Below are 27,850 nucleotides of genomic sequence, written 5' to 3' on the forward strand. Positions count from 1 at the left end.
CTGATGGCAGCCACTCAGCCGCTCTTCCAGCCAACAACACGTCTTTAGGAAACTCAGCCAGTTACAGCGTGAGGTTGCCGAGACCGAGACCTGGTCTACCGAGTTGCAGTGTGGACCCTGGGCCGATGCCCGCTGTCAGAGTGCGCCCCCTCGATGTCTCGGGCTGCTCTTCTGGGTTCTTCATCACAAGGGCTGTTGGTCTTCCCTAAAGGGGCCACCCCACTCTTCCTCGATCTCACTCCAAAAAGCACTGCGTATGCAATTCCCCAGGGATACACTGAGGGGGGGCCGTGGACACCTGCTGAAGCTTAAATTAGTCTCATGGAGAAACAGGGTGCATAGAATGGGTTTTTGAGGGAGGACAGACCTGAGAGGTATTTGTTTGTGTGCGGTATTCTGTAGACCATGTGGGAGGTGCTGGCCTCAGGGAAGCTGACAGAAACCGAGTCCGAGTTCCTTCCCTAAATTCTAGATGGAGTCTCCATGGGAAATTTGCTTTCCAGCACAGAGAACAGGGACTGTCCTCCCCGCTCGGAAATAGTAATTACAGTGTGAGGTAGAAGGTTGACACATTTTGATGACATGAAGCTCCTCTCTTCCCACGTTAGGTAAAGGACAAGAGAAAGAGGATGACATTATTTGAATATATTTTTTGAATGAATGAGCAAATGAATATTCTGTTCTTCTCCCATTGTGAGGCCGCAGCTTACTTTCTAAACCCCCGTGTCCTCCTGGATAAATGTTCCCTGTCCTGGTCCTACTCCCAGGGAGATGACGACAGTGAATCAGATCTATTGCTTGGGCTTTGATCTCCTGGGATAAGAGACGGAGAACTCCAAGGTGCGAGCAGTCGAAGTCATGGCCCTGTGGATTTTTCGGGCCATATTCTTGCAAAGAACTCAAAGCTGTCCTAATCGTCCATTATCTCTCCCTTGCCCTTTTCTCTGAGTGGAGGGACATTAGCATCATCCAAACGTGTCAGACTTCTAGCGCCCGTTCTAATGATCATTTCCAATCCGAGGTGACAAGGTCCCACATTGTAAATGGTAGCGGGCGGGGTCCTCCTTTACTCACAGCTGTGGCGAAACTGGGGAGCTAAGAAGCCCTCAGTGCTCTGATGGCCCAGGCTCTCTCCGCAAACTCAGGGAGGGGGACCGAGGTAATGGTGATGTGGCCGGATGGAGACGGAGGCTTGGGTCAGCAGACCACACAGAGCGCTTGTGACTCAGAGGTGGGGGATTGTGGGGGTGGCACCTGCCCACTCCCCCACTGGACTCCCCTTTCAGAGCCTGCCTGGCACCCTCCTTGTGCTCTCTACCTCACTCCCCACTCCCATCACCATCGCCCCAACTCGTCCCCGAGTGAGAACAGGAGCCAGAGCCACCTGATGTCCCCACGTCCCGTGTTCTCGGTGGTGTCTACCCCACGAGGGCCTGGCGTCAGAGAGGTGATCAGTATGTGCTCACCGAATTGAATTCCCCAGACGGTGAAGCCGACCTGGGCTCAGTGTCCTCTAGAAGTGAGGCAGACCTCCTGGGCACCCTTGGACGTGCTCGACCCGTTAGGGCTCCCAGCAGCCCCCAGCACTCCCCGAGCCTCTGCCTTCATTCTGCTCCAGCCTATAACTCGGCTGGAAGGCTGTCACCGGCAGCCATTAGAGAAGACAAACGGGCAGCTCCAGCACCCACAGCTTCTCTCCCCCACCTGGCTCTGCGCGCAGGGAGCCTGGAGCACGGGGACGCCAGGCACTGTCCTGCCGCAGTCATGCATCTGGTCCCACCAAAGCCAGCCAGGGGAGCTGCCATGGACAAAGCTGGTGGCCCCCTCTGGGACCTTGAGAATTCATGGGGACTTCCTTCCCCGGGAGGAAACCCAGAGGGACGTGGCACAATCCAGAGAAGCCAGCTCTGGGTGACTTGGGAATATCAATGAGGTATGTGGAGACCTTACAGAGCGGCTGTATTACTAAGGCTCTAAATGCAGATGTAATCGCTGGTCATGCCAGGGACTGTGTTCATACATTTGTTTGCAGGGATGTGTCCTTGGTCAGCTGTGGGAGGATGAAGGAGGAAGGGATGGAGCTAAAGGTGAACCATGTTGTGAACGTCCCAACCATCAACACACATCGTGATCGGGTCTTTTAACAAGTCTGGAAGGCACGCGTGGTGTGTAGCGTTTGCCTGTATCTGCGCTGAGTCTTGGTCGGGAGGTTGGGGGAGGTGGGGATGGGAGATGATGAGACGTGGCTTCTGCCCTCGAGGTCCTCACTGTTCGGAGGGCTGTCTCGTGGCACCAGGAAACAGCGCTCTGCCCCCACCCCTTTCTCATGCACTGGCCGCATCGCCCACCTTCCTTGGGATCACTTCCCCTCGCAGCTGTGTGCTGTGTCTCCAGCTTGGGCTCCTCCTCCTGGCCTCCCTGTAGACCCTTTTCAGCTTGTCATGGAGCCCTATTCTGGGGAGAATCCAAACCTGTCAAATAGAGTGCTTCCCTTTCACCCATCTCCAGAGGCAACTGCTCATGAGAGAGAGAGAGACAGAGACAGAGACAGAGAGAGGGGCAGCTGGATTTCCCTGCTCCCCATCCTGCCTGTCCTGCCTTGTTCCCCGAGACAAGCCTCCACTGGCGCGGCACCTGCAGTTCTTACGTCGGGCTGTGATTCCTGGCTCACCACGTCCTATCATCTCTACCTTTGCTCTCACAGGATCGTCCCCAGCACCCATGGGTCTGTTGTCTCGTGCCATTGCCTCGGAGATACGTAACTTCCACCTCCAGCAGGCTTCTCCTCTCCATATCCCTTTCTAACCCATACTCAGGACTGTGGCCATGCTGGGTGACCTTCTGCCTTGGAAACCTGAAATTTCAAAATCCCACAGTCTGCCAACAGTACCCTAGGCTCCTGCTTTCCCCGTCTTGCTCCCTTTACTAAAGTTCTTGCCACATCCACATATCCACGTACCCCCAAGCTCTCCATAGCCTCTCAGCTGTGTGGGCTGTGTTCATTTAGATTTTTGCTGGGTTTGACCCCCTTTCCGGGTCTTGCTTTCAACTCCTGTGTCCCCTCATCCTGCCTTCCACACGGTTCCTCCCACCCTTGACTGTACAGACATCTACCTGCCTTGCTTTTGTCTGTGTGCTGAGGCTGCTTGCAAAAAAACAAAAACAAAAAAACCCCCCAAAAAACAAAAAAAAAAAGCCTCTCTTCATTTCATCTGGGCCCAAACAGAAACACAGTTACATGCCGGAACACCTGTTCTTAGCTTTCGCCTGAAACCACCTACAGCATCTTTGCCACTGTTGCAAAGATGACGTCAGAAGGTGACAATCTTGCCTCTTTTCAGAGATAATAGAAACTGTCGAGCTCAGTCTCCCTCAACTCCTTTCCCCTCCATGTTTAGTTAGAGCCGTACTGATGAGTATTAGACTAGCACTGACCGGCGTTGTAGCCACTAACATTGTCTGAATTTAGATGGACAGTTTATTTATTTATTTATTTTTTAAAGATTTTGTTTACTTATTTATTTGAGAGAGCATGAGCTCATGTGAGTCGGGCTGGGGGCAGGGGCAGAAGGTGAGAGGGAAAGAGAGATTTCCAAGCTGACTCTGCACTGAGCATGGAGCCCCACACGGGGCTCGATCTGACGACCCTGAGATCATGACCTGAGCCGAAACCAAGAGTCAGAAGCTTCACCTGCTGAACCACCCAGGGGCCCCTCAGATGCACTGCTTAAGGACAAAGTACACACTGGATTTTAGTATGAAAACAATATGAAAGATCTCAATGATTTTATATGGTATAAAGAGTCTTCTTTGGAAATTTGGGTTAAATAAAATATTTAAATTACTTCCATGATTTTGCCTGTTTCTTTTTCTTACTCGTTTGGAACGTGGCTGCTAGAACACGTCAGGTTACAGGCATGGCTCACGTCGCGTTTCTGCTGGACGGTACTGAGCTGGAGCTTCCGCTGCCTGGTAGCACAGCGAGCTGAAGGAACGTGCGGCATTTCCAAAGACAGAAGGGTATTTCTCTCAGGTGTGAGTCCCTGGGTCAGCCTTGGTCCCCGGCTGGCTGGGGGCAGGGGCCAGGAAGACGTGTGTAGTTCCCATGCATTCCTGTTGTCACTATTTACAGTCAGCAAGAAAAGGGAAGGCGAGTCCAGGGCAAGGGGACGGCCTGGATGTGTCATGGTTATTGCCACTCAAGCACGTTGTCCCCCTTTGGCTCCTGGCCTCCCCCAGCTGCCGAAGAGCCTGGGGAACATGGTCTGTGGTTGGGCCGCCGTGCATGCAGGTGGCACTTAAAAGAGTGTTTCATGATTAAAAGGAAGAATGGGAGAAAGGCCGTGGGGCCAGCGAGCGTCTCTGTGGGGGCCTCTCCTTCCTCTCACCCTGTCTTCTCAGCCCATGTGAACCTACACCCTGTGCCCTAGGCTCTTTCTCTATTGGCCTTTCTGCAGCCCTTGCTTCCAGGAAGTGCCCCCTTGCTTCTGACATGATCAGCTTCTCCCTGCCCTTGGGCTCCTTCTTCTGAGGCCCTCTCCTGGGAAGTCAAAAAACCCTCCCTTGGGCAAAGTGAGTCACTCCACCTGCTGCCCTAATCCCACTCCTTCCCTCCAAGACAAGCTCCTGGACTCGTTCACCTTCTTGTTTACCAGCTCCTTCTTGAGCAACTGGGTCGGCCTGCTATCCCCGCATTCTCCTGGAAGCTCTCACCAGGGTCCCCGGTGACCGCCTAGTTGCCGAATCTCCTAGAACATTCTCAGTTCTTATCTTATTTGACTTTTCTTCCAGCCTCAGGGCTGTGTCTCAGCCTCTTGCATCAGCTCCTCTTTCTCTACCTTCTCCCCCGACGTGGAGACCCCAGGGCCCGAGCCTCATCCTTCCTGTCTCTCCACCGTCCACCCTAGGCCAGATCCAAATTGGCATCACCACCCTGGCCCTGGGGTCTCCCAGGTCTGTGTCTTGAGCCTGGATTGTTCTCTGGGGAGCCAGGCCAGTGACTGTCTCTGCTAAACATCGTGCCCCGAGCTTAACAAATATGATCCCAGACTCATCCCCTGGGCCCGTCTCCAGAAACAGAACAGAACAGCCTTTGTCTTTACACCCCTGTGTTCTCGATGCTAGTCAATGACATCACCGTCTCCACCTAAATAGTTGAACCAGAAGCCCTTCACATCTCCTCCTACCCGCCACAGGCAGCTGCTCTGTTCGTTGCATCCCGTGAATCGTGCTCAGCTCTGCCCCAACCCTCTCCAGCCCTCACCGTCCTGCCCCTCACCCCCTGCCTCATCTCTCTTTCCCGGGCTCTTGACATCACCCCAGACTCCTCTTCCCAGCTCATCGGTCAGTTGCCGCCCCTGTCCATCTTCCATGCCATGAGTGATGGCGCTGCAATGCAAATCTGATGACATCACCATCTGTCGAAGGTCCTTCTGTTGTCTCCTCCGTTCCAGTTCCCTGGCATGACATACAAGGTCCTTCCTGCTCAGGCGGCCTCTCCTTCCAGCCTCTCCCGCCAGGTGTTTGGGCCACTGACACCGGCTGAAGCATTTAGAAGCTCTGCATGCTGGATCGCACCTCGTTTTCTGGCCTCCCTGGGAGGCTCACTGCCTGCTTCAAGGTTGTGTCTTCCATGAAGCCTGGGGCAGTATGTGGGAGGCAGTAGCCGCTGGACACCTGTGTGCAAAAGATACATAGATCGAGACCATCCCAACAACTTCTCTCCGCTACCCGGAAGAATCTGTGCTTCCTGCAAACTCTGTGGTTTTCCCTCTTAAACCACTATTGTCTCTAAACCCCTCCCTGCAAATGTCTTTGAGAGCCAAAGACCCACTCGTAGTTTTTTGCAATTTCCCAGCACCTGGATGGCTTACAGATGGATCATAATGGGGTTTGGTCATAACACTTAACCGTATCAGGTTGTGGCTATTTGATTTTATGGCCGTATTCTCCTCTGGACACTTTAAAAGCAGAGATACATCTTATCCTTCCTCTACGTACATAGTGCCTTGGTTAAGATAGATGATTTAATAGGTATTTGATGAATTCATAAATAAAGGAATGATTGAGTGGATGAATGCATTGCCTGTTTCAATTACAAAGCACAAGATTAAGTGCTAAATGAATGGCACAGACTCTCCAGAAGATTCGAAGAGGCAGAATCAGGGCGGCCTAGAGTCGTCCAGCACCTGCCTGGGGTCCGGGTGGGAGGGAACTTGAGAATGGCGCATAATTTAGGTAGGGTTTGGATATGGGTAAAGAAAAGCAGAATGCTTTTCAGGAAGAAGAGACTACCTCGAGAAAAGAGAGGGCAAAGTAACAGGCTCCACTCAGCGTTCAGCAAGGACTACCTTGATCTAGCTGAGTGGTCAAAGAATTTGATAGAATGTGAGCCTGGAAAGGTGTGTGATGCTAGATTGTGGAGGGGGTGGATGGGAGGCAGGTCAATCCACAACATGGAGAAGCTGGGTTTTCACAGGGGGGAAGCGAGGGTTGTAGTGGGAGTAGAAAGAGAGCAGGGGTTGGGGGCACATCCCTGGGTGGTCCTCGGTGACTGAGCAGGTCCAGTGGCGGGAGGGCTGGGGAGAGGCAGAACCGCTCCGCCATGGATCACGTGTGGGGAGGCAGAAAGAGCCCCCCCAACCCCTCCAATTCTGCGAAAAGATAAAGGGTTACATTTGGAGCATGGAGTTTGGAAGGGCCTCCAAGGGGATATTTCCCCTTAGCAACCAGAACTAGGAGTCTGATGTGTGGATGGGGAAGTGGGGCTGGGGGTAGGGGATTTTGGAATTACCTATGTAAGGCTTATAGTTGAGAATGAATTCTTCAGGGGAAGTAGACAATGAAGGAAAAGTGGACTGAGGGTGAGGCTTAGGGAACACTGCCAGCTAGGGTTCTATAAAAGGGGAAGGAGCTGGAGCTCGGAGGGGCTTGGAACAAAGGTGATCAGAATGGAAATCAGGCAAGCGTCATATCAGAGATGTTAAAACATGACAACCCAGAAAAAGCCTCCAGTCACATGTAAATCAGAGACTCAAAATCCTAAAAAAAAAAAAAAAACACAAAGATTTGTAAGGAAGGAGAACTTTAGTGAATTCAGAGATGGTGGAGGCTCAGGATGGAGAAGATGCAGAGGAATTGGAGGCAGTAGGTATAGATCACAGAGTTTAAAATGTCTCATTGGCTGAGGGTGAGGAGAGAGGGTAAGAAAACGTAGGAAAGAGCCAGACGAATAGTAACTTTTTTCTCATCAAAGTGTTTTTTTAAAAAAATTGAGGGATCACTTCCATACGATAAACTGCCTACATTTTGAAGCATACAGTTTGAATAAGCTTTGCCGTTTGTACACCCGTTACACCATCACCACAGTCCTGATGATGCAGTTTTCTGTCACCTAAGAAAAGTGTCTTGGGGCCATTCTCACTCCTCACTTCCCCTCCTTCCTCTGCTCGGCCATCCCAGGCGATCCCCAGATCGGCAACCACCGATCTGCTTCCCATCACTACAGTCTAGTGTGTATTTTCTAGAAGAATATATACATGGAATCCTAAAGTCATGCTCTTTTTGTCTGACTTCTTAAATTCCGTTTTATTAGTGAGTAGTATTTTGTTGTAGGGGTATACCACAGCCGGTTTATTTATTCCCGGATGGGTGGTTGTTTCTGGTCTTTGACTATCACAGAGCAAGTTGCTATGAACATTGATGTATGAGTTTCTGTGTAGACTAGGTTTTCCTTTCTTTTGGATAAACACCTAGGAGTAGAATGGCTGAATCATATGGTAGGGGGAGGTTTAACTTCTTTAAAAATGACCAAACTTTCTTAAGTGATGATGCCATTTTACATTCCCACCAATTGTGTGTGAACATTCCAGTCCTTCCAGATCCTCACTGGCTTGGTGTGGTCAAGCTTTTTAATTTTAGCTATTCTAGGAGGTTGATGGCAAGATCTCATTATGGTTTTAATTTCTATTTCCCCAAGACTAATGATGTGGAGCGTATTTTCACATATTTATTTGCCACCCATGTAACTTCTTTGGTGAAGTATACATTCACGTCTTTGGGACATTGCTTAAAAATTGGATCGTTTGCGGGGCACCTGGCTGGCTCAGTCAGTGGAGGGTATAACTCTTGATCTCAGGGTTGAGAGTTCAAGCCCCATGCTGGGTGTAGAGATTACTTAAAAAAAAAAAAAAACTTTAAAAATTGGATTGTTTGGTTTATTATTGAGTTTTAAGGATTCTTTGCATATTCTGGGTACAAGATCTTCAGCACATATATGCTCTTTGTATATTTCTCCCAGCCTGTGTCTTGTCTCTCCGTTCTGCTCATGGCATCTCTTGAAGAGCAGACATTTTTAATTTTGAAAAAGTCCACTTTGTCAGTTTTTTTTTTTTAATTTTATCGATTTTGCTCTTGAAGACATTTCTAAGAAATCTTTTCTAACTAAAAGTCACAAAGTTTTCTTCTAGAAGTTTTATAATGTTAGGTTTTACGCTTAGGTCTACGATCTGTTTTGTGTTAATTTTTATGTATGGTACAAGATGGGGTTGACTTTTTTTTTTTTTTTTTCCTCAATGTATGGATATCTGACTGTTCCGGTGCAATGTGTTGAAAATATCATTTTTTAAATGCGCTTTTGTCAGAATCAGCTGGCCATGTATGGATGGATCAGAGTAGTAATTTCGAAGGAAGGAATAGAAGTTGGCATAACATCCCTCAAAAGCCAAGATGAATTTGGCTCAGACATTTACGGAGTGCTTCCTGTTGTCAGGCAGGGTGCCAGGCACTGGAGATAGAAAGATTAAAGAGGAGATGTTAAAGATGAAACTGATCATTTGGAAATAGAGTATGTGTGGGGCTCTATGACTGTACATCCTTGTGGCCCTTGAGCAACGTCTGTGTTCAGAGAAAGCTTCCAGAAGGAGGAGAAGTCTGAGCCGAGGACTCATGCCGAATGAGAGCGGTCAGTGAGCCACGGTGCAAAGGCGGAAGGAGAAGCATGAGTACAAGTGCCCAGGGACCCGACAGCGTGCGTGTGCGTGCACGCGTGTGGGTTTAGGTGGTGCTATGGTCTTTCGGTATTTCTAGAAAGTAAAGAGGGATGGGAGAGAAGCAGAACATAAGATTCGAGAGAGGGAGCCAGGTCTTGTGTACCACACCAAAGAATCCCATTTATTTTGAGACCGAAAGCTAAAAGCAGGGGTTTGTGCCTTTCAGTGACCAGCAGCTGCGTGTGGGCATGACTGAGGACTGCCACGTGGTGGCTGAACGTTTGGTGGGAAAACCAGGTGAGAGGCAAGAGGTTGCTGCTGAGTAGTTGAGAGGAAAGGGCTGAATTTGGACCATGAGGCTGAGAGAGAGAAAAGGGGACAGAGCTGGGAAATAGTGAGGGGCAAAGCCAGAGCTGTTGGAGGTCAAGGATGGGGATAAGGCCACGAGGCCTGGAGGGCCGGCGCTCTCATTAGCTAAACTTAGGAAGAACGTAGGAGGGAAGAGGGTGAGTTGGCTTTAGGTCTTAATCAATTTGAGATGCTCATCGAACATTTATGTGGAGATGTCCTCAGGCAGGTGGGCGGCAGTGATGGGTCAAGATCACTTAGGCAGCCTGTGGGAGTGAGTCAAGAGGAGGGCGGTGCACAGACCTGGGAGCTCTCCAGTGTTGCAGGGTCAGCTAGAGTCAGTAGACCTTGACAGAATGGGCAGAGAAGCAGGAGGAAAGCCCCAGGGGCTTCGTGTCATGGAAGCCTCCAAAGCTGAGGGTCTCAGGCAAAGGACTCCAAACTCGGGACTCCAGACGCTCAGGACTCAGGTTCAGAGGAAACCAGCAGGCAGCTACCGAGTGGACTGGAAGCTCACAGGCTCCGAACCCAGGTGGCCATTAAGAGCTGTGGGATCTTGGCCAAGTTGCTCACCCTGCCCCTCGCTCAGTTTTCTCACCCGTAAAATGGGGGCAGTATGTTGCACGGTTGTGTGAGGATTACCTAAAGCAACGCACGCGATGTTCCTGGAATGGCCCCTGGCAGACGGCGAACAATCATGCCGGCTAGAGATAGAATTGAAGAATCCAAGTGTCCCTTGACTTCACAACGATGATTGTTTGGGTGACTTTGTACGCACAGCACGAGTGGGCCGGTGGGGACGGAAGGCCGGGGCGGATATGAGATGAAGTCAAGTCAGCGAGATGTAGAGCAGTCACTTGAGAAGTCTGGTTTGGTTTCAAGGTAAGACGGCAGGGCGAGCCTAAGGGTCATACACGATCTGCACGGTCCATGTTGGGTCTCTGAGCAAGTCCTCGTGAAGGGGAATAAGTTAGTCTGGGGGAGAGTTGGAAGGCCAAGGGGAGAAGGGAAGCATGGTGCGGCAGGGTGTCGGGAGAGGAGAGCTGGGTGTGGTAGGGCTCTCCTGGAACTGGGTCCCTCGTGATCTGAGCCTGTTGGAAAGGGGCACCTAGCTGGTCCAATTGGAAGAGCATGTGACTCTTGATCGTGGGGTCATGAGTTCGAGCCCCATGTTGGATATAGAGATTATATACGTACATAAATACATTAAAAAAAAAAAAGAGGTAGAAGGACAAAGTATAGACAGTTCCCTGCAAGTGGCTTCGTATTAACCTCTCTATGGACAAGAGAGGGAGGGGGAGCTGGGTGGTGGCTAGAGGTGAAAATCCAGGGGATGGGTCTTGTGTCCATCTCTCCTGTTCATATGTTAAAGTACTAACTCCAGCACCTCCCGAGTGAGACTGCACGTGGAGACAGTGTCTTTGAAGAGATAATTAAATTAAAATGAAGTCATCAGGGTGGGCCGTAATCCAGTATGACAGGTGTCCTCGTAAGGAGAGGAGATGAGGATACCGCTGTGCACAGAGGGAAGACCGAGTGAGACCGAGACCGCAGGGAGAGAACGGAGGAGGGAGGCCTCGGGAGAAACCAGCCCTGCCCACACCTTGATCTCTGACTCCTAGAAAATAAATTTCTGTTGTTTAAGCGCCCCTCGTCTGCCCCGCTTTGTGATGGCAGCCCCAGCAGACACAGTCTAGAATGTGAGAGGGAGTGGGCCAGGCGAGGCCAAGGGCAGAGGGTGGTCCTGCGTTGCCCCCCAGGTGAGGAGGAAGGCTGTGGGTTTGGGCTGGAGTGGCCTGCACAGTGGCGTGGCTTTCTCCAGCAGGAGGGATGACAGGGACCCACAGGAGTCCGGGATACAGAAAAGGACACGAGAGCTCAGAGGTGAGCAGGGGAAGCTGGTGCAGGTGACACTCGGGCTAGGAGCGAAGCCGGCTGCCTCCCTGGAACTCCAAGGGTCTCTTCTTGTTAGGACAGGGCTCTAACCGGCTGAGCTGCAGAGCTGACAAAAGAGCAATGGAGCCTGCCTGTCAAGACTCTCCTGTAAAACCTCTTTATTCCCCCCTTTAAGAGTTAAGAGTTATCAGAGTGCTTGGAAATCTTCAGGAGGGAGATTCTGGAAGATCCGAAGGATTAAGGGAGGTTGATTTTCCAACCTGAGGTGTCACTGCTGGGCTGTCGGGGCTAGTCCTGTTCCAGCTCACCCAGGCGAGCGGAGAGTAGAAGTGCCAGCCCCCAGGTGCCCGGGAGGACCCCAGCGGCCCTGCAACCTGGAGCACTGGTTCGGGGGGACCGCCCTCTGCCTGAGCAAACAGCGAGTGCTTCTGCACCGTGTCACGTTATTCTTTCACTCAATAACCATTCATTAAGGGCTCCTGCACGTGCGTCTGGAATTGTACAGGAACAGAGATGAATCAGCGCGGCCCTCAGCCTCAAGGAGCCGGCTGCCTCGGGGAGAAAAGACGGAGAAACAGAGAGGCATAATAAAAAAGTCAAAAGTGATTCGTGTCTAATGAAAGGTACAGAGAAATTTCTGTGGGAGTTTTAAGGAAGAGGGAATTAATTTGGGATGGGGAACCTGGGAGTTTCAAAGGAAGGAGAGATTACTCTGAGCTTTTTAGGTTCAAGCTAGTTGAGGAAAATTCTAGAGAGAGATGTAAAAGGTAAACAGCCCTCCAAGGCAGTGTGAGTGGTCTCTTGGGAAACCTAAGGAGAGCATTGGGCTGGGGGTGTCAGGGAGGGCTTCTTGGAAGAGGTGGGTCTCAGGGGAATAAGGGACAGAGCTGGTGTCAGCAAAGGCATGGAAGAGGGAAGGCAAGCCAGCTCTTATCCTAACATGGGGGTGCTGTCGCTGTGTGAGTGGAAGGGGGTGCTCCAGCTAGAAGGGCATTGGGAAGCTAGACTGCAGAGGGCCTGGTTTCATCCTAGATACTCAAATGGGACCCACCCTCGGATAATGGGGAGGCCTGAGGACTTTAAGCAGGCGAGTGATAATCATGGCCACACTCACGGGGTGAACCAGAAAGGATTAGGGTGGGCACAGCCAGGCCTGCTAGCCCCAGGGAGGCATCCTCTCCAGAGTAGATGTAGGCCTGGGCCCAGAACATGGAGAGAAGACCTTAGGGTAGAGGTGGACCCAGAGTCAAGAGGCTGCTTTTTCCTTGGCACGAGCTTTAGAACTCAGAGAGAACTGGAGGGAGGTAAAGCTATTGGCTCGTGGGAAGAAAAGCCCAATGTCAGTGGGGAGGGTCACCAGCTCCCTGGGTGCAAGAGAGGCCTGTTGAGGACCTGCGATGTACAGATCACTGTGCATGAGTCCCCACAGCTGGAAACCTGGGGAAGACCCTGCTCCCTGATCGCCTGTCCCCATCTCAGCCTTGTCCTGGCTGTTGCCCTAGACCTTCCCGTGTCTCCTAGCTCACTTCTCTGCAGAACAGTCCTGGGGATGGCGGCTGTGCCAGGTGCTACTGCTCCTCAGTAAGCAGTGGCTGGGAGCTCGGAGCATCCTGGCCAACGCAATCACGGGGCATGTGCGACAGAGCGCCGGCCAGGAGCATCAACGGCACACTCGGTCCTGAGCACACTACTCTCCACCCCAGGGGCCCCTCGTTGGGGACTGCCAAACAGCAAGGTGCTCTTGGTAACCGCCTGTTGGGAACGTGTTCTTCTGGTGTCCTAACGGGGCCCGAGTTGGTCTCTCACCCTTTGTGTCCACAGCCCCAGCATCTGGGTTCCTGTTACCATCCTGATTATTCTGATCCCAACACATTTGATGCCAACCAACCATCCAGTTGAGGCTGTTCCAGACAGGAGTTACCATTGTCTAAAACCCCAAATCTAAAGCAAAGTGGTACTCAGAGCGCAGAGGTTGGATGGAGTGCAGAGCCCTTCTTTGGGCCCTGTGGGGAGGGACAGAAGAAGGAGGTACTCAGGGGACCGCCTAGGCCCCTTAATAGAAAATCCCCACGTTCCCTCTTCCACACCTGGCCATGCTCCCTCTGTCTCAAAGTATGTCCGGTGACACTCTGTGAGTTGATTCTGTGGTGTTCCGCGGCTGGCTGACGTCCCGTACATCTGGGTTTGCACTGGCACATTATCTCTGTCGGCTCGGGCTGCCATAACAAAACGCCGCAGCCTTGCTGGCTTCGACAACAGACATTTATTTCTCGCAGTTCTGGAGGCTGGGAGTCCAAGGTCAAGGTGCCAGCAGACTCGGTTTCTGGTGAGAGGACCCTGCTTTCTGGCTTGCCTTCTCGCTGTGTCCTCACATAGTAGGAGAGAAAGAGGACTCTCTGGTGTCCCTTAGGACACCCATTCTATCCGATCAAGGGCTTACTCTTAAGACTTCGTATCACTTTAATCACCTCTTCAAGGCGCTGTCTCGAAATGTCGTTGCGTTGGGGGCTAAGGTTTCGACATGTGAATGCGGAGGTGATGGGGGGCAATATTTAGTCCATGGCACGTGTCCTCAGTGCACACTGTTCAAGAAGAGAGCACACAACCCTGAAACAGACTATTGGGTGTGCGGTGCCTCCTGTGGTTTAGGTGTGGTTGTGCCCATAGGATGAAGAACCTTAGAAGATTCCAGAGAATGTTGTCCCTTTCTTTCCACCCTATGAGGACCATGTGAGAGGGCAGAGGTCCGCAAATCAGGAAGCAGGCCCCTCGTCGAACCCAATTCTGCCTGCACCCTGATCTCAGGTCCCCCCACCTCCATCCAGAACTGGGAGAAAGAAATGTTTGCTGTATAAGCCATCCAGTTTATGGTATTTTGTGGCCGCAGCCTGAGCTAAGACACCCCTCCCTAGTACACCCCCTTCTCAGCAGCAAATCCTGACGAAGACAAGTTTTACTAGAAGGAAGATAAGCCTTGGTTCTGGGTAGAGGGTCTGCATGAGGCCGACCTGGGGTCACCTTCCGTCTCTCCCCCTCACCAGCGCTGTGAATGTGAGCACGTCCCTTGACCTCTCTGACCATTTTCTCATCTCCAAGGGAGGATAACAGGAGGAACGCACTCATCTCAGAGTCATTACAGAGATTAAGTGAGCCCATATCCACTCAGCACTTATGCTAATGTCACGGGATAAATGTGGGCCTGTTCACATAAAACTCAAGTGTCAGGGATTCCGTCCCTCTTTCTCATGACTTGTGTGTGATGGTTATGCCAATTCCTGACATTGCTGATGCCTCTTTTCTATGTTTTAGGGTTAGACTAATGACTTCTATTTTATTTTTAACAGCGAAACATTTTTCCCCCATATCAAGTCTCCCGTGGAACCCCAGTATCCAAAACTGATGGGTGTGGAGGTGTGCTTGTTGAAGCTGGTGGGGGCTTGGGACGGACCCCCATGTGGTCTCTCCCTCTGCTTCCTAATGGAGCCCAGGGCCCTCCAAGGAACACCATTTAAGAATTACTTCTACAGGGCACCTGCGTGGCTCAGTGGGTTAAAGCCTCTGCCTTCGGCTCAGGTCATGATCCCAGGGTCCTGGGATCGAGCCCCGCATCGGGCTCTCTGCTCAGAGGGGAGCCTGCTTCCTCCTCTCTCTCTGCCTGCCTCTCTGCCTACTTGTGATCTCTGTCAAATAAATAAAAAATCTTTAAAAAAAAATCACTTCTACAGGCTGCCCTACTTCCTTTCTCTTCCTAGAGTCTTCCTCCTGGCACATCGTAGCACAATATTTTAGGTGTTTGCTTCCCGCGGAATCTTGTCATCCTGGTCTCACTTTCCTGAGGTTACTTGGGTAGTTACTTTGGGTGTCCTCAGTCTCATCAATCACACATGTGTAGCTCTTTGGGCCACTCTTACAGGTGGTGATCACTCCAGGTGTGTGAGGATTTTGCTGCATAATTCCCAGAAGCCCACTTGAATGGCGGGTCTTGGGATGCGTCTCTGTTATCCAACGTGTGGCCCAACCGATGTCAGTGAAATGGGACTTTTATCATCCAGCAAGGCTGTGCATATAAACACATCCACACATCACGGGGGGAGAAAGGCTTTGTAATATTCTGTGTCCCGGATTTCGGGTTGGAAAATGGGTCACAGTAGGTGTGGGAGCGGTGTACAGAAAAGACAGCGTGGGACCTGGGTCTCTTCTGTCCACGCCAGCCGCAAAGATTTCACATGTCGGCGAAACCCATTTGGATCGATACCCCATGTCGCTCTTCTGAGCCTTCAACCTCTGAAAGATAAGCTTGATGTTTCTTCTTCTTTTTTTTCTGTAAGAGCTTTATTAAAGTGTAATTCATATGCCACATGATTCACCCATTTAAAACATACAACTCAGTGGTTTTTAGTGTATTCACAGAGGCGGCACCCCCAAAAGAACCACTGGGTACGCATTAGTAGTCACCCCCCCATTTGTCTCAGTTTTCCCACCACTGCCACTAGGCAACCACTGATCTACTTTCTATCTCCGTGGATTTGCCTTACTGGAAATTTCTTACCAATGGAATCATCCCGTGTTTTTTTGCGTCTGGCTTCTTTCACTTAACATCACGTTTTCAAGGTTCATCCGTGTGGTGGCCCGTGTGAGTCCTTCGTTCTTTTGTCTTGTTGAACACTGTCCCATTGTATGGACACACCACATTGGTCTTATTCATTCATGGTGACGGGCACTTGGATTTTCCAAAATTTTGAGTTGTTACGCAGAGTACTGTGACGAGCATATATGCACAAGTTTTTGTAGAGATCTGCAGAGATTTGCAGTCTTGTGACTTCCTCTACCAAGAGAATGAAGCCTACCCAGAGCTAGGTTTGTTGAGCCTTTTGGTACTGTGCCAAGCACCTCACGCAGACTTTCAGGTTATCTTCACGATGGCCCAAGGAGTGGGCTCTCTCCCCATTCTACAAGCGAGGGAACGGGTCTCAGAGCTGCTGCGGGGTGGACCTGGGATCTGAATAGAGGTCTCTAGGCTTCCAGAACTCTTACCTTTAATGCTGCTTCTGGAAGATGGGCCGCTCATGGAACTAAATGACTCCAACCACTCATTTTAAGTTACACCAGTCAAATGCGTGTGATGTGTCGCTTACAGACATTATCTTACTGAATCCTCACACCACCAAGGCCCTGAGGTTGTCTTCCTACTCTTCATGCTCAGGGAGGAAAAGAAGTTCCAAGACCCTGCCTGGCCCACCAGCCGACATGGTTCCTCAGCGTCCGAGCCTGGAGAGCTGGCGTGCGGCCGAATGTGCCACGACTCCCCCTGTCATGCCTGGTCTCCTTTCCCCCTCTCCTGTCTCAGGGAGAGTCCTGCACATGCCCAGAATACCATTTTCCAAGGACGGCCCCTGTGTCCCTTCCTTTGCACGTGTGTACCTGTGTGTGCGTGTCGGCGTACCTCCAAGCATGTCACCACATCTGGGTCTGGTACACATAGACCCCGGTGGCCTGCTGTGACATCTCGGGGTTTCTGAGGTGGATAGGAGCATTGGAATTCATGGCCGCGCATGGCTACAAACCAAGACCCTCAGCATGTGGAGGACTTGCTTTTGGACTAGTTCCAAGAACGGCACGGAGGCGGAGGGGAGGGGAGGCGGGGAGATGCCTGGCAGAGGTGGCAGTGGGGGGAGAGGAGAGACTGGAGAAAGAGAAGGTAACAGGAGAGGGTACCAACTGTCTCCGTGTGGTTGCCTGCCCACAGCTGCTATCTTGGATGACCCCATGGAGTGCAGCAGAGGGGAGCGGCTCTCCATCACCCTGGCCAAGAACCGCATCAACCGCGCTCCTGAGAGGCTGGGCAAGGCCAAGGTCGAAGTGGACATCTTTGAGCTTCTCAGAGACAGCGAGTACGAGACTGCAGAAACCAGTACGTAGAATGAGCAGGGCTGCCCTCTGCTTTCCCTGCTAGCAAGAGGGGTGAGGTAGTGGGAGCTACACCCGTCCCCAGGCCTGTGGTTAGAGATTTTCTGGACAGGGGCAGAAACATGCACCAGCAGGCCCCGAAGGGCACAGTCTGGGGGAGATCCCCAGTTGTTGTTGCCAAGTGTGTGTGGAGTAGAAATAAGACAGGATGCTCATTCATTCATTCATTCATTCACACACTCATTCATTCCTTCATCTATGGATTCATTCATCTCCTGGACGTATTATACACAAACCCCTGAATGAAACCTTGTGCGTGATTAAGAAAAGAGGGGTGTAGCCAGCTTGGGGGGGGGTCACTTAGTCAACGCACATCTGATCACCTATCTTGCTTATTTGTGCGGAGGGCAGCACTGTGGGACTTGGGATGGAGTTTGACCGCTCTGTGGGTAACCTTGGACAAATTACATATCCCTGTTTAACCTCAATCTCTTCATCTGCAAAATGGGAATGCTAGGCTCTCTTTTGCCAATCTTGTAGGTTGTTGTGGGGTTTAAAGGATGCGAAATATAGCAAAATCTTCTGTCAGTTGCAGGGGTTTACAGACATATACAGTAGGGCACTCAGATCCCCCGTGTGGAGCCCCTACCATGTGCAGGGTACTGCTTTTAATTCTACCAACACGAGAGTTAAGTGTTCTTGTCCCCACCTTCACAAGAGAAGCTGAAGCTCAAAGACGATGAATAACTTGCCCATCCACAGAGGGAGTCAAGGGCTGAGCCGGTGCTGAACCCTGGAGTCCTGAGCTCACGCTGCAAGGCTGCACCGAGGCCACCATGACCTCCCTGGAATTCCCTGGTGTGTTGCTGGCTTCACCTTGACAACTTTCCAGGATGAGCTTCCCCAGTCAGCGGGCCGGTGACTCAGAGCCGAGCTGGCCATGAACAACCCCGGTGCAGAAGGAGGGAGAGGAGCCCCTCAGCCTGGAGAGGCGATTAGGTCTCTTTCCTAAGATTCCACCCCATCTCCTCCCTTTGTCACCCATTTTAACCTCAATGGCAAAAACAGACAAAAAGACAAACAACTTGCTCAGGTATATATTGAGACAGCTGGTCTTCTGGGGCAGGAGAGGAGGATTCAGCAGTGCTCTGATCTCACATTAGTGCTGTGAGAGAAGAGACACACCCCACCGGCCCAAGTGCAGTAGGTAGGGTGTCCTGTGGATCCAGACAGAGCAGGAAGGGAGGAAGACAGAAGCCCTGTCTCTGCCTTGGGGACAGTGCCGAGAACAAGGTAGACACAGAGGCCGCCGTCCCCTGGCTCGCAGTCTCTCCCCTGTGTGTGCATCAGCGGCAGCTTCCGTTAGCATCTCTTGGTTTGCATTTCCAAGGTAGAGGATCTGCTGGGTCCTGCTCATCTTGCATGGCCGATCTCACCAGTCACAGGTGTTGGCCAGACGGGCCTAATAGCTATGAGCATCCAGGCTTAGGGACCAAGGATGGGTTCCTGCCCTATAGACAGGACTGGTGAGACCAGCCAGATCAGTGGACACAGTTTCGTCCCAATGGGGGAATGGAGGCAGAACAGGTGCCTGAAATAGCCACGCACTTATTCAGTCAATCAGGTAATACATATGTAGTGAACACCAGCTATACTCTGTTTTAGGCCTGGGGGATTCAGCAAGGAGCTGGTAGAAATCCTCGTTGGCAGAGAGATGAAATTCTAGCACAATGGAAGTAAGATTCCAATTTCTCTGCGTCTTCTGAATGAGATCAGAAATACCAGTGATGACAACTTGTGAATCTCCTCGTCTGATCTCTGGTGGTTCCTTGTCCAGAAGGACAGGTCTCTGACAAGGGGCCAGATTCCTAGATAGTGCTGTAGAGTGTTCTTCCAGAAGCCAGCTCCGAGCCCCTTCCTTCTCTTGGGTTCTTCGGGGTTTCCCTGGTGGAGCAGAGAGCACAGATCGTGCACTGGGATTGGAGGTCTTTACCACATGTAAATTTCCTCTCCCGGTGACCCAGGCAGCCTGGCTTCTTAAAGTCAATACTTCTAAAATATTAAGCCAGATGAATCAGGGGAATAAAAGAAACTGGTATTTTTATTCCACGTTCGAGAGCTTTGGGGCATCTTTTTCATGCCCTTCTTTTAGGCGCCAAGTATTTTTATGAGCTCGTAACCCTTGGTTCAGCTTTTACATCTCAATGTGTTTGAGGCATGATTAGCATTTGTTAGAAACAGGGCTTCTGGATCTTTCTACCCCAAAGGCCTTTCATCTGAAGCCAGAGCTGTTCCCCCACAATGGATTTTAAATACCACCCAGATAGTTCACAGGAAGGTTCCAGCCCAGCCATTTCCCTCCCAAAATAAGGGAGAGAACGGGCAAGTGCTATTGGCTGAAGCCAGGCGGGGACTGGATTTCTCAGTGGCAGTGTTGGGGGAAGGAGGAGGGAGACGGGGTCCCTGGATCAGGGAGGGACAATAGCTCTACGACGCCTGCTTTGGGGCATCTGTGTTACAAAGAGCAAAAACATGGATTTTAGGATCAGACGGGCCACCTTTAAACCCTAGCTCTACGATTTATTAGCTATGGGACAGTGGGCAAGACGCCGACCCTTTTGTACTACAGTTTCCACGCTGATAAAATGAGGGTAATGGTGACACCTCTTACTGGGGTCTTCTGGAGCACACCACAGGACAACGGCGAGGCGCCTTGCTTCAGGCGTGGGACTGGCATTCTGTAGGCAGCTGCTGTGGACTTGGCTGTTGGCTCCTCCCCCCCACCTCCTCTGAGCAGGCTTCCTCCCCCGCATCTGCCTCTCTCCTCTGTTCAAAGTTCAGCCTTCCGTACACAGCAGCCCTGTCTGCCTCCCAGCTCTCCCCACGTGGCCTGTCTTCATGTCAGCTCCCCTCCCGAGGTGGGAGAGGACATCATAACTGGACATCCCCTTTCTCTTTCCAGTTCTCAGGGCTTGATGCCTCTGACAGCGTCGAGCCTTTGGGCAGTGCCATGGGCCACCCAAAGCCAGCTGCTGCTCTGTATCCGGGGCTGTGTTTTCCCCAGGTTAGGGGCCCAGGGCTAATTTGCATTATTAACTTCAAAGGATCTGAGTCAGTCTGGGCTCCTGAACAGCGACCCCAACCTCACACCTGTCACCCCAGGCCAGGTACTCTGCTTCCAGCGGACCAAGGAGACCCTGGCGGTGATGTTCTTGGTTGTGGAGAGCTGAGGTGCTGCTCTAAGTTGGGGTGGTAACATACCAGCAATGGACAGTGGTACCTCCTTGCAACAATGGGTGAATTTGCAAAAGCTCTGTACGAATCGTGCTGTCATGATTCGTGTTCGGGGAGGGAATATCAGTCGAGGGGAACAATGACTATTTCAAGAATCCAAGACAGCTAAGTGTAAAGCAACTGAAGACGCCGGCATCCCGAGTTCCACCTCCTCATCTGATGATTCAGAACGAGGCTGGGAGGTGGGAAGTACCAGACGGGGTGTCATTAATAACAGCCCCGGACACTGGAAAGTTACAAGTACAAAATCACCTCCTACTGTATCTTGTTCACTTAGATGTTCGTATAGTGGGTTTGTGTAAAGCGGGGGTCCTCCGTAAAGCTTCCTCAAACCCGAGACCGGGTCCCTGCACCTCCCTGCTCCTCTCACCATCGGCTCAGGCTTCTTGATGTCTGGCTTCCTGACTCTCTCCACGCACCCCCGCCGATCTGAAATAAGAGGGATGAACAACACCCATGAGGTCATCCCCTTCCTGCCTGGCCCTTTCCCTCCCAGCGACTGTATCTTCTCTCCACCTCAGCCTTCTCTGCAGGGAGGGTCCCACGGGCCCTGCCCCCTCTCTGTCCCATAGATCAGTGTGTCTCCCGCGGCTGCCGTATTGGACTTAACGGAGTGCCCACTCCCTTATCATCCAAACACCCGGAGGCACCTGCTTCCGCCAAAGCCAGTTTGAAGTTTAATTTACTGCAGAGCTAGAAGCGGGGGGCCTCTGTGTCAACCGCTTGCCTCTGCCGAGGTTTGTCTCTGTGAGGCCAAGCGTGCTATCAGCTGTCCACACGGCTTCCCCTGGAAACTCCAAGAACGCGCGGGTTATCCGGCCCCACGTGGCCTCTGGGTGCCTGGAGAGGAACCCGGCGTGTGGAGCTTTGGCTGCAAGCTTCCTCCTCCTGCATGAGCTCCCCGAGCTTCTCACAGGCTCCGTGGCTGTGACCTCGGGTGGCCGGGAGCCACCTCTAGTACGAGAGGGTGAGCATCCCCCTGTCAGTTCAATAGAACAAGTCCAAGGCAGCATAAAGGGCGACGATGAGAAGTCACAAGAGAAAGTCACATGCGTAGTGATGAGTCACTCAACAAGTATTCCTTGCTCCCCACTCTCTGAGCTCCCCACATCACGCATGCACAGTATGGACTCAGAAACATATTGGAATGCAGTGCTTAGAAATCGTCTTGTCCAACCACCTCATGGTTGGGGGTCAGATGGGGAAACTGAGGCTCATAGCCTTCAGCAGGAGGCGGTTAAAACCCAAACATCCGAAAAGTGACATAAAGTTAAGTAGCTCTGCTGTGTGGTTCAGCTCTGCACGGTGGGAAATAGGGCTGAGGTGTAGCCGGTGGTCAGGTAAAGCCTCTGGGGGGGACCGTAAAATGTTTAGTGGGTGGAGAGCAGGGAAGCAGGGATCAGGGCAGGAAGCCACAGTGTCTTGGGACACAGTGACAGATGGGCGTGGCTGCAGCACAGAGGTTCTGTGGGGTGGTGGGGAAGCCCAGGTTAGCAGTGTAGACCGGGACCAGGTTCTGGAGTTGGACACACCAGGATCCTAATCCTGGCTCTACCAGCACCTTGGGCTTACCTTCTGTGCCTCGCATTTGAGAATAATAATAGTTCTTTCTTTAAGACGTTTTAATTTTTTTTTTTAAGATTTTATTTATTTGAGAGAGTGAAAGAGAGAACAAGAGCAGGGGGAGGGTCAGAGGGAAAAGGAGAAGCAGGCTCCCTGCTGAGCGTGGAGCCCTGGGGCTCAGGCTCTATCCCAGAACCCCAGGACCCTGGGATCACGACCTGAGCTGAAGGCAGGTGCTTAACCGACCGGTGCTTAACCAGGAAGCCTGGTTTTCTGAGGATTAAATGAGATGAGGCACTTGTAAGACTTGGAGTGGTGCCGGATATAGGGTGAACTCTTGATAAATTTTACACGGTAGCAGTAGTAGCAGAGGAATTCTTACAGTGAATCCTCCTCTCGGGATGATTACAAGGCTTCAGGGAGCTAGCGTGTCTACCAGCCTGGTGCCTGGCGCCCGGGACGCCCCAGTACATGCTCTCATGGTGGTCTGCGACCAGGCTGAGGGCTTGGAAGAGAATATCATTAGTGACGGGGGGCTGATGGCAGTTGGTGCTCTCTGACCAGGGAGAACCCCACCACGGGGCATGAAGGGGCAGAGGTCTCACATTCTCGCTCTCCTGTGTCCCCTTTCTCAGCTCGGGGATCAGCAACCCCCCCCCCCCCATTCAGCCCACTGTCTGCTCTCTGGTGGGGTTTGAGAATGGACCACACTCCCACAGGCTCTGGTTCAGGTGAGGATACAGTTCTTCCAGGTGGATTGAGGTGATGGGAAGGATGCTGGGTTCTCCCAGCCCCCTCTGGCCCACCTCATTTTCAGCCCCCGTTGGCGAGCCCTGTCCCCCACGGGGACTCAGGGAGCTCTGAGTAGCTCCCTGGAAGTGCCCTGCCTGCCCGCCCCCCCCCCCCCAGCCCAGGAGGCCCCTCCTGCCCTACAGGGTCTGGAATCCGTGGTGCCCATGGTTAACCCCTCTGTACTCTCTGCATCACAACCAGACCCTTCCTCTCCCTGGGAAGAATCAGAGAAGGACTTGGGATCCAGGCTGGAGCTGGTATCTTGAGGGGAAGAAATCCACCCCCCCCCCCTTATCACACCCCATTGTGGTCTTTTATTCCAGCACCTTCTCTGACCCTTGTCTTCTAGTGCCTCCGGTGGCTGGGAAACTTTGTTGCCATGGCAATGTCACTCATGTCTCCCCATTCCCTCTCTTTCAGGCTCCTGGGGAGGCAGAGATAGAATGTGTCCCCCCCCCACACTCCTGTCCCTCCCACAAACTGCTCAGGGCCCTCACGCAGATGTCTGGATCCCCAAAGTTTCAGAGCCGAGGCCCTTCATAAACAGTTTCCATTCGTGTTGAGCAGAGCAAACCTAGGGAACGAGAGAGTGATTCCCAGACCCCAGGAAATCCTCGGGCCACGGGGATTGGAGCATAGCGGATCATTTCAATTCAGTTGAGCAAACATCTTTTGAGCAATTCCTTTTTGCCAGAGTCGAATAGATGCGACCCGAGCCCTCAAGGAGTTCCCAGTCCGGTGTGGGAGATGGGAGATGGACACTGAGAACAGAAGGCACATGTCCACAAACCTGCAAGGCTAGATGTTTTTAGAATCCAGAACTCTCCATATATTGGGAAAGTCATGAGGTGCATACACCATATCTTAAGTAACATCTCCAGGTGGGGCCTGGGGCAGAACCCCCCCAGCATACCTGTATTCAAATATTCACATACTATAAATAGCCTCACATCTGTTTAATAGATCAGATTTGCCACCAAATGAACTTGATGAAAATCATCGAGCTTCAGAGCCTTTTGGATTTTTGGAAATGGGAGTAAGAGATTTTAGCCTTCTATAAGAATTTATTTTTAGGAGAAGCTTCTCTCTATTGAGGCACAACATAATGAGCCAGCTTGGGGTGGAAGCTGGCCAAGAATTCAGAGAACAGGGAAGCTGATGGGCCTCAACAGCGCCAGCGTAGGGCTGACTCAGAGCCACAGAGAGATGTGCATAGAAGGAGGAGGAGGGTTCTTCTTACCTAGGGGCAAGATCTGAGTTGGGCACTGGAGGATCAATAGGAGTTTTCCAAGTGAGAGGGTAAAAGAGGGCCTAGACCATGGTCTGGGGGTGCTAATGGTGCTAATGGACTCCTTCTCATAAAAGTGCTTCTATTCTTTTTTTTAAGATTTATTTATTTATTTGAGAGAGAGAGAAAGCACATGCTCAGGCAAGGGGAGGGGCAAGAGGAGAGGGAGAGAATCTCAGGCAGACTCCCTGAGATCATGGCCTGAGCCAAAACCAAGAGTCGGCCACTCACATGACTGAGCCACCCAGGTCCCCCACAGAAAAGTGAGTAAAATAAAATAGGATGACCAAGGAAACCAGTTACATGAAAATACGGTTAAAATATTTTTCTAATGATATATAAATAAATGTGCTTCTTTATTAATGTATTAAATAGCCAAGCCTAGCAACAGGTCCAACGGCTAGCCTGATTTTGAAATAATAAAACGATCTCCTAAGATTATCTCTAGCACTGCAGGGTGGCAGGAAAGCATTTGTGATGTTTGCTGGCGACAAAGTCAGAGGTGCTGGTAACTTACCGTGGTTTATTTCCTATGTTCAAAATGGAAGGAAATGGCAGAGTTCAGTTAGGAGAAAAAAGAGTGATGTCATTTTTCTCCCCCCTCCAAAGTGCTCACAGGCCACTGACTTCTACCCCCAGATCTGAGGCAGCAGGTTAAGAATCCCTGGTTGGGTCAGGGAGAGCTACCGGGGAACAGGCTCGAGAAGGAAAGTAGGAAGGAGCTGGGTGAAGGAGCCAGAAGCAAAATGGGAGAAAGTTCTGGAAAGGTAGTATCTTGAGGAGATCCCATACATTTGGATTTTACTTGCTTCTCAGAAGAAATTTTTCTTATGACAAGTTATGAAAGGAATACATGCGCATTATAAAAAGTAAAGGGGAAGAAAAGGGAGAAGAAAGTCATTTCGAGTCAGCAGTCCCCATGAACGTCCAGCCTCATGAGCCATGGGAGGCTGCACCATACCGGGCTTAGCGTGCTGACCCCGGGCCCAGGGACTGAGGGTGGGAATCCTGACTCTGACCTTCAACCTTTTTGTCCTATTTTCTCATCCATAAAAGGAAGTAATAGTTCCAACCTCATCAGGTCGTTCTAAGAACTAAGTAAGTCCATTTGTACGAAGTGCTTAGAATGGGCCATAATTAGCATTCAGGAAATGTGGGCTTTTGTAATATCTTCTGGTCATTCCTGAGCTCATAACTGGTTTTTGTATTTACTTCATTGCAGCGTTCCTATCTCTCTACATATAATTTTATACCCTGCTTCTTTCTTTTCATATTATTTCATAAATATTTTTAATACTGTTATAAACCGCTCATAAGCATTTTAAACACCTAAGCAGTATTTCATGTGGGTATATGACCCACACTTTAGGTAAGTATTCCCTTAGGATTGGACCCTTAGATTATTTCCAATTTCCCACGGAAAACGTGGAGCAGGCTTCTGTGTGGTTCACCTGCTCTTTATCGAGCACGTAACCCCAAGTCAGGCCCTCTGCTAGGTATAGAGAACACAGATGTAAGTAGGACCAGCTTTCTGCCCTACAGCTACCACACACCTATGTTTTAGGTTTACAGTTTGTCTCACAGTCTGGAGAATGCGTGGGAAGTGAAGAATTCTGGAGACGAGAGAAACCCCTTAGGAGGCAGGTGGCAAAAGGGGACGGACTTAGGACAGTCACAATGGGCATGGAAAGGAGGGGACGGTGGGCAAGCAGTTTGGGGGGTCAGAACCCAGCCGCCGGTGGGGTACAGTGTGTGGGTTCAGTGAGAGAAGCCAGGGGAAAGTCACAGGGGACTTCCGCTGGGAGCTTATGGAGCTAAGTGGGGTGGAGTGCAGTGATTCAAGGCTTTGTTGCCTAATCTCTGAGTTCAAGCCCAGCTCTGGCCTGTATTACCTGTGACCTTGAGCAAGTTCTGTCAATGTTCTAAACCTCCATTTCCCCATCTGTAAAGAAGGGAAATACTGAATCTTCTTCCTAGAAGCATGACTGTCAAATCAGATTTTAAGTACCTGGCTCACGTGTTGCATGGGCATAAGAACGCTGTGTAGAATGTCAATGTCGTTCTAAGCACTTCGGGTCTATCAATTCGCTTTAATTCTCCCACCACCCCTTACTGTTAGAATTGCCGTTCTAATGACGGGGGAGCAGTCCAGAGAGGTTTGGTAGCTTGCTCAGGGCCTCACAGCAAGAAATGACAGAGCCAGAACTCAAACCCATGCAGTCTTGCGTCAGTCCACGCTCTAAATGACTGTGTTTTCTCCCTCTCTGCCGTGGATGTGATGAGTCCCTGTGGCAATGTCCGGCAGGTGTTTGGAACGAGACTCTGTAACCCAGAACATAGGTCAGAGTGCAGGATCACCTGGGCAGGGACGAGAGTGGAGGTTAAGGCAAGGGTGACGTTGCCAAGGAGAGGGAGGCACGGATTGAACCTGGATTTAGCAGGTGGAGAAGGGAGAGGAGCTGACAAAGGCAGTGAGGAAGACTGACCAGAGACGCAGGCAAGAACCAGGGCTGGCTGGTGTTAGGAAATTCAAAGGAGCAAGGCCATCATCAACAATGATGTAAATGCTGTAAAGAGTAGGGTGAGAACCACCAAGATGTCCCTGATGACCTTGGGAAGCAGATTCAGTAGAAAGAAATGGGGTGGGGACCTGGTCTGGAGGGGTGCGAAGGGATGCGTGAAGCGAGCCGCGGGGAGGTGGGCAGCTTCAAGGGAACAGAATGAGCACCAGACAGGAAGGGGCCGGCACACTCGAAGTTGGACACTGGCTCTGACCTGTGTGGGGTGCGTGACTTGGGAGGAGTCACTGGACATCCCTTGGATGCTCTTTCCTTGTTGGTAAAATCAGGAGCTGAGATCCAGCCCCGAAGCTGTTGTCGCCTGATGGCCGATGACTAGCAGGCAGTAAGAGCAAAGCTGGCTGAGACCACATGGGTTAACCTACAGGGAAATTGCTTGAACCGGGCAGAGCCCTCTTTGGAGATGGGCCTGTTCACCGTGGCTTTGTCATTGGGAATGGCTCTGACACAGTACGGATGAGTCCCCTCCAGTACCCAGCCTCTTTCGAGTTCCGCAGCATAGCAGGATCCCTGCCCAAGCCTCAGGCCGGGAAAAGAGCTTGTAGATCTGCAATTTGTGTGGTAAACACTAGGGTTTGGACTCTGAGGCTCTCCCCACCGCCTGTACCCCATGAAGGAGATTGCGTGGCCATGTGAGCCAATGGTGAGGACCGTACCCTAGAAGAAACAGCAGGGGTGGCTTTGCGGCCGACTCAGCGAGGAAACTTGCACTGATCCCTTAACCTCAGTTTACTGACCTGGGAAATGGCTCGGCCTTACTCTTGACGTGAGTAGGAAGAAAATGTGTCCAGAGACAAGCTTTGAGTTTTGCAGGGAGGAATGCCTTACAGCATGTCAGGGAAAGTCAGTGCATATCCCCTGGGGGCAACTCTTGGGTTCTAGTATCACAGTGTATGTCCTGAGAATTATGACAGATTCTGTATGTCAGAACTTCCGACTTCTTCTCTCGTCCCTCCTTTCTTGGTCGCTAGTGTTTACAAATCTGAGATTCTCTCCTCCTCTCCTGACCACACAGCCTATCTGTCCACTCATTCATCCAATGAATATGGGCTGGGCACCTAATAAAAACGTGTGCTGGCCACTGAGGAGGTGAGGAGTGGGCGTTCAGAGAGAAGGATGGCTCAGCTCCTGCCCTGACGGGGTTTGAAATCTGGTGGGAGCTGAAAGTCACCTAAGCAATAAGCTGAAACAGA

The 27,850-nt window shown here is 51.3% G+C and overlaps 1 protein-coding gene across 2 annotated transcripts in view; it reads left to right on the forward strand.

The window, feature by feature from the left end:
• Nucleotides 1–27,850, forward strand: part of GRIK4 (glutamate ionotropic receptor kainate type subunit 4) — a 415,182-nt gene that overhangs the window by 223,787 nt on the left and 163,545 nt on the right. The window contains exons 4-5 of one of the 2 annotated variants that reach the window (XM_032359115.1): nt 16,981–17,145; nt 22,634–22,729. In XM_032359115.1, the coding sequence (XP_032215006.1) occupies nt 16,981–17,145; nt 22,634–22,729 (261 nt within the window). The remainder of the gene's footprint in view (nt 1–16,980; nt 17,146–22,633; nt 22,730–27,850) is intronic. The other variant, XM_032359116.1, reaches the window with a different exon arrangement.

Source organism: Mustela erminea, chromosome 9 (assembly GCF_009829155.1).
Source record: "Mustela erminea isolate mMusErm1 chromosome 9, mMusErm1.Pri, whole genome shotgun sequence".
Classification (NCBI taxonomy): domain Eukaryota; kingdom Metazoa; phylum Chordata; class Mammalia; order Carnivora; family Mustelidae; genus Mustela; species Mustela erminea.